The following is a 13,044-nucleotide window of genomic DNA, read 5'->3' on the forward strand; positions in this document are numbered from 1 at the left end:
TAGATGAATGTGTTTGCTCTCTTTATGTTTTATAAGCCTTCCTCCTAACCCTGGACCTATCTTTTCTATATAGTGGGTAAACACTGACAACAAGGACACTCTCATTCAGCAGATACACTTTGTACAATAGTAAACTTCCAATTTTATCTGAAATGATAGTGGTTTAATATGAATAACAAATAATTATAATAGTACCATGCCTCCTCACAAGGAGTTGAAAGAATTTCTCCTATTTGGTCCTATATTTTCATGAAGAGAAGACTTATGCCTTCTGTAGTCCAGGTTTAGGATATGCCTTTGAAGCGCATATTCTCATATATCTTATTCTCATATATCTTTTGCTTCCATGTCTCTGAAATATATTTTCTCATGCCTCATTTGCACTGCTGCTTTGTCTGTGTATGCTTTATATTAATATTTCTTTACTACCTGGATCTCTAGTATCATTATTAGCCACTGGTCAGGCCATTGTTTGAAAGGAATAAAATTGTCCATCACTAGCACATCCTTAAAGTCACTTGGCATATCTTGGAAACTTGAGGACAGCTGGCACAATACGCCACCTACCAGCAGTGTGCTGAAATATGTCCTTCCAATCTCACCGATGCTTTTTCATTGTCACCTTAAATGCTTATTTTCATTGGAATTCAGAATTCAATAGAGTATGGAGAAGAGCTATCCACTTAAGCTGGAGCACTTAGACCAGTGAAAGCATCTGTATGGGTGAATATTCATCAACTAAATATTAATAGGTTGGTTAACATCCAGCTGGCTGAGCAGCAAAAATATTGATGCTGTTTGACGAATGCATTATTCAATTCACTCATTCCTAGTCAGTCTGTAAACATACCACGAGTCAACACAGCAATAAGCAGGCAGAAAGGAGCGGACTGATCTCCCCCATAACCTTGTGTTTTGTACATAATCTGTTGTTTTGCTTTTTTTTGGACTTGGGTTGTTATTTCAAAGGTTTGATTAGATTTTTTGTTCAGATTTCACAGTCTGCATGCCAGATTTCCGACTGGTTCTTTCTGTAGTGTAGATATAACAACAGATCTCATGTCCCCTCCTAGAATTTTGCTGGGGTTTCAGAGAGGGCAAGAAGTGGGGTTTTTGGTTGTTTTTCACCTACTGCTAAGTAGAGGCTTTGTTTTTGCTGTGACAAGCAAAATCAGACACGCAGCATGTCAAAAACTCTGAGGCATTGTCTGCCATTGCTTCTGAGTTGTTTTCTTTACTTTGGAAAAGCAGAGAGAAGTGTCATAATCTCTAATTTGGATATATATATAGTACCATTTCCTTGCCAAAGAGACTCCTTTCATCTAGAATCAAAGAAATAAAATCTATCACGCACAGATGAAGTATTAGTTCCTTTATCTCCCTGTAATATATTTTACAGTATTAAGGAAACTATTGCATTTTCCATGGTGATCCTCAACAAGAGTGGTTTCAAAGACTGTTCTATCTATTTTATTTTATTTTTTAATAATAATAAAAAAAAAAAAAATCAGGAAGTTAGGTTATGCAGTGAAATGAAATGGATTTTTTTTTTTAATATCCATTCCATTGCTCTCAGAGGGAATATTTTTAGACCAAATAAATATTCTGTTCTACTGTAATTAGTGCTCTGAGTAACATCTTCACATTGCACGTTACTGTGGAAAAAAAATCCATAAATGCTCTGTTGCGTAAGTGATGTCCAAGTCACTGTTCTGCATTCTTCAGCATGTTATCTTCTGGCTAGACAACTTATTCACTGTACTGAGGGTAACTAGATTTTGAGTACAGTGGTTATTTCAAACACTAATTTGTACTTTAGGCCGTCTAAAAAGTAGTGAGAGGTTTTCTTGAATAATTTTGTGCACTATCCAACATCTTTCAGTATCTTGAACTCTTGGTTTTCATGTTCATATGGTCAGTTCAGCTTGTCTGCAAGGTCTGCATATTGATACTTACCCTGGTTCTAGAAAGAAAATGGTATTAGTATTTCCTGATTAGAACCTTGAAGGCAGAACAACTTCTGGCAGAACATCTTCTCAGGGATAGTTTGTAGTGTGAATGATATTGAGATAGCTCACTATTAACATATTGAAATGAGTCGTCATGAGACTTCTTGAGAAGTTCCCTCTGTAACTATAATACATGGTGTGGAGCAGGGGACGTTTTTATCAGGCAGCCTAAGCACATATGTGGATGTATCCTCTGGTTTGAAAGCAAAACTGCTTGAAAGAGTTCCAGAGTCACCACTCCGAACATAAGACCCTCTCTGCATCCAACCACTAGAAGCTTTTTGCCATTGCTGCAAGCTGTTCGAATGCTGATGAGGACTAGCAGCCTACTGCCAAGCAAGGGAACTAGTAGACGTATGTTTAAGTGCTTTACTGGACGGGGTCCAGAGGATGCTGTGCACTTGAGTAGCCATTAGAAATGCCCCTTGCAATCAATGGGGCTTGAATTCTGGAGCAGGAGGTTGGAATTCAGTAGATTATTCAGGGTAGATACTGAACTGCTCTGTAGATTTTATTTAGTTGTGTTATGCACAAAAACGTTCATCAGATTTGGTTGCTATATTTAACCTATGAAACTTTCTTAGTGTCATTTTGCACAGCTTCAAATGACACGTCCCTCTTACCCTGCTGAGTTACAAAAACCGCACTGCTCACCAAGTGCCTGAACCACCTCCAGCAGCCAGGTGCCGACGCAGCGCAGTGCTAGGAGGGGCTGGCTGGTCAGCTGTGTATCAGTGCCATCAGGTCACCCATTCTGTCACCCACCCCGTGGCAGAGACCACCTCCACCTCCATGTGAAGTATGCCCACAGACATAGTCAGCTGCACTGGGACTGGCATTACTCAACTCTAAAAAGCTGAGTCCTGACAATGCCAGCAGGGTTATATGTGGATATAAGTGAGCAGACAGCCCCAGTGGGACAGCATCGTGGGTGTGAATTTTAGGAGAGAATACCCAACACAGAAATACAGGTTTTCCAATCACAAATAAGATTGCCTTAAAATTGTGTACTTAATTTGTATTTGAGCACTCACATAAATGACCTGTTTTCCAGAAGTATAACAAAGTGCTGTCATCTTAGCTAAAAGACGTAGAAGCTTGGTTGGTTACATTTAGGGCAGAGGGAGTTGCTGGATTTTTCTCAGTAAAGTAGAATGCTGAGACAAGATTTTATGGAAATATTTTCTATCAGTTTTATACCAATGTGTTATGGCTTTCTATATTCTCCAGAAATACAACAGCTCTGCAGAATTTTTATTTTTGGATCTTAACGGGAAGAGTTCTTTTATTCATCCAAGGAAGACTTCATTCTGCCTATCCTAATCTTAATTCAAAAAAATACTCTGGCTGTCACTTACATTGGAGAAGCTTCTTATCCTGTCACAGTCTCTTCTTTGCACATGAAAAGAGAAATATTGCTTATTTGCTACAGCTGCCAAGAAGCACGTTTTGAATTAAACAAGGCGATGTGACAGGCTGAGAGTAATCACATGCAAAAAAAAAAAAAAAAAGAAAAGAAAAAAGAAAACATGCATACTGGAAAAATGAATCACACCTATTATCATCATACTGGCCTGGCCATGTTGGTCTCCTAAAAAGGAGTAAGCTGAAACATAACTGGAAATTATGCAACCTTCAGGTGGAATGAAATCTATATTATTCTTTCACATACAAAAAGTATTCAGGACTCCACCTTCAGGAGTCACTTAGTGTTGAAAGCACAGCAGCGTGTCAAACTGAACTGTTTTCACAAAGGAAGCACCGAACCCATGCAACTCAGTGTTACTAGATATCAAGAGGCCAAAAGCTTAGCTGTACTCAAAAACAAGTCAGATGACAAAGCCCATGTCTGCACTAGATGAGGTATGTTTTAAATTAAGATTTGTTCTGAACTGTCATGTTTCAGATCAATGTCAACAACATAAACAATGAGGTAAGGAATAAACTCTGGCAGCATGTTTTTTTTTTTTTTTTTTTTTTTTTTTTTTTTTTTCTTTAACACTTCTTTCTGTTTTTCTCTGAAGCTTCTGGCATGGATATCCATCAATCTCAGGACTCTGGACCAAAAGGACAATTTGCGAATTGCTTTGTTTCAAACGGCTGTAACGCCACCGCTGCAGAGGGCAGTGCATACAGGCTCTGGCATGGTGTGACCCAGCACACTGGAGATCACACGCCTGGCTCCTGGCACACTGAGTTGATCCCCTTAGTGTACAGCGCCCAGTACTGCTCATTTGGTTTAGGCAAGTAGGCAAACTCCAGCAGCATTGGGTCCTGGCCTGGACCTGGCTGCCCAGTAATGTGCATCTCCAGCGTGAAGTTACCTTTGCTTCAAGAATCCTTCAGGTTTCAGTAGCACAGTGATATCCTGATATTGCTTGAGGAGAAAAAATAGGGTTTGGTGGGAATGCTGAGTCTTTGAGTGAAGCAGCCCTACCTAGCTTTAATTGGTACTTTGCCACTATTCCCTTCTCGTGTTAATGAATGTCACCTTGGGCTCCACAAGCATCTCTTCGTTCCCAAAGAGCTGGAAGCTAACTATTCATTGCTTCTGCAAATCCACCACAATATGAACCAGTAGTTCTAGTTAAAGACTTACTTCCTGATTATCTGCAACATTTGCAACTTGAATACTAAATGGATTGTCTGAGAGACAAGATGATGTCAATTCAAAACCAGTACACAACTGAAGAGAATTTGATAAAGGCAGTGCAGTGCCTGTCTCTAGCAGCAGGTGGCAATGCAAAATACTGCTTCATGGCTGCAGTTAGAAAAAAAGAAGCAACATTCCAGAAAATACTCTTCAAAGCTCCTGGAGTGCAGTTATCACAGCTTTCTGTTTCACAGATCTCATTTGGCTGTTCAGTACAATCGCAATGACTTTCTTAAAGGCCAGTGTGTCTCCAAGCCACTTACATTACTTTCTGTTAAGAAACAATAGGATGACAAGAAACAGAAAGTGGTCTTGACAAATTACATGGCATATGAGAGAACAATCAGTCATTAGTGACAGTGCATCTGACAGGCCATGCTCATTTGAACAAAATGACCAAAAGATTCAAGATCCCATTTGGAGCAGGTTAATTCCCCTTCTGATCTTACAAGCAGGTGCAGCGATCCCACAAAAAAATCAGGTACTCACTCCAGTTCCAGTAGTTAATCTGTCTCAGCAGAGCTCCCTATTGAACACACACGAAAAATCCTTGCAGATTGTTTCTGTTTTACCGCAGAGCAATTCAACCCCATTTTCTTTAAATTATTCCAACAGTGCCCTAACAAATGGTTGGACCAGTGCAAACGAGGAGGTAAGGAGGTAGGCAGCAAACTGCGGTGTTTCAAGGGCATGACCACACAAAAAAAATATAGTTTTTTTTTTTTGTTGTTTTTTTTTTTTTTTTTTTTCCTCGTGTCTATGGTATTGGAAAGAGAGTGAGAACTGTACTGGGGATTGCCCTGATTTTATTTGGTCCTGTGGTAAATCTAAGTTCCATATTTGTAGCACAGAATCTCTACCTCCTTGATCCCACAGAACATTATACCCATACAAATGTATTAAATTTCTTTTCTTGCATTCAGTTACGGTTTTAATTTAATTGTAAGAAATGAACTGTTACAGTTCACGTACAAGTTCATTGATGAGAACTGTATACAGCATTTTAAATGCAATGCCCAACCGATTAAGGTAAACCATGTTGCTCAGGCAACAGCTAGAGACACTGGGGAAAAATACTCCTGGCAGATGAGAGGCAATATTCATCAAATAAAATATCACAAAATCTGTGGGGAAGGGAAAATCATAATCAGCTCACAAATTTTCAGGATAAAAAAGGAGTCAAAATTGAGCCAATAAATATTTCTGTAATTTTGCTTTCCATATGAGTCTTTGGAAGTCTTAGTTAAGCTGGACAAAGTCACAGTTAACTAAATCAAGGCATGATTCAAAAACTATTGCAGTTTGCTGACGCCAAACTAAGACTGAGGCCAAAATGTTTTGTCTGCTTTTGGAGATCAACCAACTGTTTAAAATAAAACTTATGCAGAAAGTTTGGAGAGAAGTGCCATATTTTGCTAAGAACTTACTCTTTAATTTTCATTTCCCTTCCATTCTGCTCCGCAGTGTCATCCAGCAGAACTGAAAATATTGCTACAGACATTTGGTGCAATTATGAAATGTCCTGATATGATTTGATGTGGTACCTTTAAACCTACTCTTTTACCTGCACTAGCACTGATGTCGTGTAATATACCGAGAACAGAATTCTTAGCAAAGCTGTGTGCTAACCTGGAAAATTTCTAGGTACCAGAAAGCTTTGTAAGAATAGAAATGTTAACAAAAGGAACTAAAACCTACATTACCCATGCTGGAGTCATGAAATTTGCAGAAAAGTCCCTTTTGCTGTTACAGGCAGGACTGTTTCATGGGCATGCTGTAGCAAGAAAAGCTGGACTACACAACTGCCGTAAATGATACTTCACATCAGTAAAGGCTGTTCAAGTTATCTACTGAGTTTCTGGTGCAATTTCCAGCAAGGCAGGGAAAATGCAAGTCCCATTATCATACAGGGAAGTAATGCCCTGCATGACTGCTGAGTAACTCTGCTATCTCAGCACTGTAAAGACTAATCTCTGCCACTGACTGCCCAGCAGACCACTCCAGCAGGAATAGTTTCTTGTTCGAGTAGCTCCCTCATAGCCTTATTTTTACTGAAGACTGGCCATGAGGCTCCAATTCTATATATGCCAGCTGTTTTTAAAGTGGGTATTTTTCACAGCCCAACCAATAAGCAATACTCTAAGTGAACTGTCAAATCTCAGAAGTGATAATGCAGTGCTTATCCAAGAGCTATACATATCTGTTTAGGTGGACATTCATTTATCAGGTGTGTTTGTCTTATTCAATTTATTAAACAGGTTGCATTACTTTCCATGGTCTATGGCAATTCATTATTATATATATATGAAATATGATGGATAAAATGGATAGATATGAATTTGAGACTTCTGAAATCTATAGTCACTTTGATAGAAATTTATGTATAGGCATAAAGAAAAGGCAACTGTGTCCACTCACCTAGCATACCGATAAGAACCTTGTTTCTGCAGTGTGTTTTTGTTACCATATGTGACATCTGAATTTGTGAACTTTTCTCTAAGTTGTCATTTGCAAAGAGGGGAGGAGGGCTCTCTGCCTTAGTGTTCCCCTTCAATGTCAAATGGATTTTTTTAAAAACTTCTTTTAAAATAGCTGAATGGCAAGTTTACAGGTTTACATTTTCTATCACTATCCCAATCCTGTTTCAGTAGAGAGCACAAGCACACAGTGCAACGCTTATTACAGCAGCAGCTAATGGGCAGATTCTAGAAGATATCTGGAAACCTGAAGAATCCAGATGCTTCCCTACATCTTCAGAGATCCTTTAGCTCACAGGGAGATTCATGAGATCTTCCCCCCTCTGCTATTTGACGTACCTGAGCTGTTGCTTCCAGCCAACATGGTTGGACTGACAGAGGATCTCCCCAGCCTGCTGGAGACCATGGGTGGGCCCGGCGTTCCATCCCATTCCTGAGCTTTCCCTGGCTCCCTGGAGGAAGCTGTCCCATGGTGGCCTCCCCTCTCTTTGTTTTCCAGCTTTGGTAGTGGTTCAGTGCTGTGACTTCTGATCTTCAGCTCATCTAGCGGTTCTACAAAATACACAAATGCATATTTCATTATAGAGTGCCTGCTAATTACCTATATCATGTAACAATGTTTTTCTCAGTATTCAATATATACCAATCATAAATCTTTTAAGTGCAATTTATATCACCATTTTACTATCTAGGCCCCAAACCTATTGCTTATGTTGGTTTCAACACACTGTTTAATTAAAACAATACACAATGCAGGAGATGGGTAAAATGTGACTTTTCTGCTAAAACTTTGCACACCAGGAAAATATTTCTGAAAATGGTATCCTATCAAATTATGCTTTTATTAACAGTTTAGGGAAATACTTCAATTCTTTTGAGCTGTCATTTCTCTGAGAATAAGTTCTTCTCTGGGCACTTTCTAAGGAAGCTGTCTCCTAAGGCAATATTGTGCAAGCAACATATCTGCACTCCTTCATGAGCACTAGCAGAAGGCACACAAACCACAAATCTGTCCAGCATTAATATTTTGGGTGCGCCCAACACCATAACCTAGGGATTAATATTTCACTTCTCTGAAAAATCCTTGGAGTCGTACAATGACTTTCTGCTTGCAACACCACGAGTCAATATTAGGGAAGAAATTCAAAAAACAATTGAATGATTTTTTTAAATTTTTTCTTCAGGCAGTGATATCAGCTTTCTTCATGGCTGGTGATTTTCTGTTCCTTTCCTGAGACCCTCATTTCTTTTCTTGCAGGTTGAGCAATGCAATGGAGAAACAATTCAACCTTTTCCATCTGTAGCTGTGAAAAATTCACATGAAAAACTATACACTGAAGAAGTATTAGATTACTAAGTCATAACAGCTAATCACTGTGGTACTCAGTTGTTCAAAGCCTTAACTGTTTAATTCCTTTTAATAGAAAACATTTGTATGAGTTTGGATTTTTATGCATCATATTTAAGCTCAAAAACATCCTTATGTGATGCTCTCAGTTCTAGCCATACAGGTTTAGAAATCAGCCCCCTGATGTACCTTAATTTCAGTGTGTACCAACAGTCTCGGAATTTACACTTAATACAGATGGACAATCTTTCCTTGAGACTTGCCTGGAAATCTTTTTGTGGCTACAAAAGACATTCCAAAATGGGGGAAAGCCAAGTGGAGGGAAAATGCCAGGAGCCATTCACAAGCAGGAGGTGACAACAGGCCCCAGGGGATCCACATATCTCCGGCAGTGCTCTGGGTGTGCAGGACTGCCAGAGATGCAGTGCCAAAATTTGCCTGAGTAACCCCTTCCTCTCCTGATCCCCACCAGGGCCTGGAACTGAGACTATCCAGCAGGAACTGCCACTCAGGTGGTTCAGTCCCATGAAAATGAACTCTGCTTTGTGGCTCAGCCCTTCTCCCACCATTCGCCCTTGCGACAGTAGAAGTGGTAGAGGCAATATTTGACATCTACATGGGATGACAGGGACCACACTTAAGCACAGCAGCAACAAAATCTCATATTTTGGCTTTGAGTTCTTTGACATTCCAGTCTGCAGATGAACTTGTTGAAGAGCACTAACAGAGTCATTCTGAAATTTCCTCAAGGAAACATATTGGAAAAAAAAATCTAACTGGATATGCAATGTAATATTAATTGTGTAACCATTAATGTACTTCACGAATTACTATTAATTAATAGTGAAAATTCATGTTAAGGATATAATACCACAACCTCCAAAATTTTATTTATTTTGTTATTACTCACAGTAGTAACATTCCATCAGAAAAGTAAAAAACGATCCCAGTTTAGCAAGTCCCATAAACAACACTCAGTGACATTTGTGTGACAAAGACTTTCAAAAATCAAACCACTTCCTTGAACTTCTAGGTCACTTACCTACTTTAATATGTGCAAAAAAGAATACTGTAATGAAAATCCAAACTGTTTGTTTTTCCTGTTTGGTACCCCCACAGGGTATGAAGTTGAATAGCAGTCTGTATCAGTATAACATGACATCTGCCTTTCAGGGACCTGTGCTACGGTGTCTGTAACACAGCTCTGTGACTGCGTAAGGAGACTTGCTAATACAAAGAGCTGCACAAAGAATTGCTGCGCCCAAATTACTCGATTTGAACTGTTTCACTTACCAATAAAAAGGCTTTTTTTTTTTTTGAATATCAATCTATCAAAAATAATTACGCAAAAATAATATGAACACACATCTGATTTTCTTGTTCTTTTTACCAATAACATGCACTTTGAACGACCGAAATTTCAAAATATTTTGGAAGTGCACACAACTTTCTTTCCCACCAATACAGGACTCTGTCTAGTTTGCAGTGCTTACATTCCAGCAAAATGAGGAGAAAGCCAAAAGAATAGCAAGTGTGTTCAAAAATACAGAAGCTGGCCCTACAAGCACCCCCCAGCTCAATGCAGCATGCAGTAGAGTTAATTTACTATGCCATGCTACTGGAAACGCTGTGATTGCCTTGGTGAAAACCTTCCCTGTGTGCATCCCATTGACACTACTTAAACACCAGCCCTTGAAATCTCACATTCTCGTGCAGTCAGCCCTTAGTTACAGTGGAAACACTCCATCTGAGTGTGGAGCTAAGGATCTGTCCACTTCAGTTTACTCAAAAGAGGAGCATTTGTACTTGGTGCTTGATAAAAATGATTTGTGCATTCCTAGTTTTATTATCAGCTAGATCAAAGTACAGCAGTTCTCTACAAACAGCTGGAAACTATGGAAGTATTCAGGCTAAATAGAGTTGGTTTATAGTCTGTTTCTTTGTAAGGTGTAGAAAATCAGTTTTCAGCTGGCTGTCTAGACTTCGTAAATTTATATTCCGCTATTCTTTCGGGGGGGCTTTTCAGTTCTCAGTTTATCTGAAAAGTAATATATCCTAAAAATGAAAAGCAGATTGAATCAGATTATAATGTCAAGCAACCCATCCCAGAGCCCAAATCATTATTATTTTGTGATCATTATCAGTAACGCTGATACACAATCCGAAAAACAACCTGTCAGTGTTTTATCTGGTTTTCTATAATATTACTTTCCTGTTTACTTCAGAATACATTTAGAAAATAATAAAAAATTGTACTGCTTCACTTTCACTCAAATAATTTGTAGGGAATTTTACAAGAATTTCAGCTTGCTTAATAACTGTCAGTGGGAATCATACTCAGTCAGTAAGAAAAAAATCACTGTGCTAGTTCTTGCTTGATTAAAAAAGTATCTCACTTTTAGTGTGCCCGGGACAGCTCCAGAAGTGCCAAACACTCCTCTCCCAGGTCCTGGAGCAACACTGGGACCTTTTGGTGACTCCCACCTGCACTTGGAGGTTTTCATACTGCCAGCTACTCTCTGCTGAAAATGCAGCCCCATGGAGCAAACTCAGTGGTAGAAATTGTCCCTCATAAAAACACGGTGGTCATGGCTTCGTATTTTTGCTCATGCCATCAGGCAGGAGGCACTGGCAGACAGCAGAGCACACTCTGCTCTGTAGCTCCTGGCTGTTGGTACCTATGGGGTGGTGGCCTTATCATCGACTGAAACTCAAACCAATGTATTTTAAACAGGGTAATACTTGAAAAAGACTACAGCAAGATTTAAGAGGCCACTTTATCCACATTGCTGCCTTACTAAAGACACAAACTCTGACTGGTCACATATACTCTGCTGGAACATAACAGTAGCTACCACACTTTTTTTTATTATTATTATTATTACTTTTTATTTGAGAAGTGCAGCAACACAGATGGGATCTAAGTTACCTCATGCTGCTAAAAACCTTAATTTGAAGTTCGGAGATACTGAAGCTCAGTATTATGCTGGGAATTCACCGAATCATATGATGGCCACAGGCAAATCTTTTCACAGTCAAGTGCTGTATTTTGAAAGCTGAAATTATTATGGAAAGCATCTTTATTGTTCAATAATTCGTAAGCCAAAATAGTACATAAAAATGTAAATTTCAAGAAATAATTCACTGCTTTAAATATTTATGGATACAGTTGGTTGAACTGCCATAAAGGCATTCAAATGCTTCAAGCACTTCCAGGTGTCACTGTATTTTAATATTCAAAGACATGCATTTTCCTTATTTATATCACGTAAATCTCAGGCTTTTCAATGTCAAGAATAAGATGGTGGCTAGAATCTTGTACAGAGAACATATTTTATTTATAATTGATGTGTACAGTTTCCCCTTTATGAAGGATCCCCTAACAGCTACACACTCGGCAAGGCTGGCATGTGAGCTGGGGGACTGGAAGACTTGTAAATGCTGAAGAAAGTGAGAAACAAACCGGGTTAATCAGCTGTAGCTCAGACCAAAGCAGACTGCAAAACACAGCTAAGGAAAACATCTTACCTGAAAAGCTGCCACTCAATATATACTCTGTGCTCAGTCTGCCACTAAGCTCTTACAAACACAAATTAACCTCAGGATCTGGTTAGCACAAAGCTAGGTGATAAACAGCAGAACCTTTGTAACTGGGCCTTTTCTGGGGGAGGGAAGAAGAGCCATTGTCTTAAGGAACTTTAAAGGAGGCTTGCTCTCTGCTGTCTTTGTCAGTTGTGAGCTGAAACGTATAAGCTAATCAACCATGCATTATTCATGTAGTCTTCTTCTGTGTGTTTGTTATAAACCTAAATAAATAATACATCACTCCAGGCAGAACTCGGATACTTTGGGAAGTAAATGGCACTGCTCACAGGGCCTTTATTTAAGCATGAGCAGGCACATGTAAAGCCAGGACAGCACCTGGGATGGGGCGATGGGGTGAATGACAAACCCCAACCACCCCAGCGTCACTACAGGCCTCACCCCACACCTACAGCTGCACGGTGGGCATGCAGGAACAGTGATGTCCCCAAGGGCACATCTGGCCACCAGCAGCAGTGAGGGACATACCCAAAGGGACACCTGGCCACCAGGAGGGACAGAGACGTGGGATCAGAATGCAGCCAGCACGTGTGTGGTCGGAGCTAACAGACATGTCTCAGGCTTCAGCCCCTTCCTCATCCTTTCCCTCTAGCTCCTGGTGAGGACAAAAAGCCACCCGCAGCTCCACCCGTGTCCTACATCACGTCACCAGCACAACAGCAGCATGTGCCCATCCACTGTGGACATCGTATGCAGAGCCCTTGAGGAAATCCCAGGCCGGTGTTACTTCTTTCTGCACACCAGGAATTTGTATTTACCTGTACTACACATTTCAAAAATAGGATCAGCCTTTTAATGGCTTTCTTGATGTGTGGTTGTCTGATCTGTACAGTCATAAATGTATCACAAGCCCGCCCAAAGAAAACAAATAGGCTATTAATACTGCACATGAGAAACGTGGATAATGCTCAGTGCTTAAGCCATTTTTCCACCAAAACGGGAGTATATTATACT

At 39.8% G+C, this 13,044-nt stretch overlaps 1 protein-coding gene across 1 annotated transcript in view; it reads right to left on the reverse strand.

The window, feature by feature from the left end:
* Positions 1 to 13,044, reverse strand: part of NYAP2 (neuronal tyrosine-phosphorylated phosphoinositide-3-kinase adaptor 2) — a gene marked incomplete at its 3' end in the record, with an annotated part of 128,438 nt that overhangs the window by 25,040 nt on the left and 90,354 nt on the right. The window contains exon 4 of the mRNA XM_082766846.1: positions 7,479 to 7,691. Within this exon, the coding sequence (XP_082622972.1) occupies positions 7,479 to 7,691 (213 nt within the window). The remainder of the gene's footprint in view (positions 1 to 7,478; positions 7,692 to 13,044) is intronic.

This window comes from Aythya marila, assembly GCF_965140915.1.
Source record: "Aythya marila genome assembly, chromosome: 9".
Taxonomy (NCBI): domain Eukaryota; kingdom Metazoa; phylum Chordata; class Aves; order Anseriformes; family Anatidae; genus Aythya; species Aythya marila.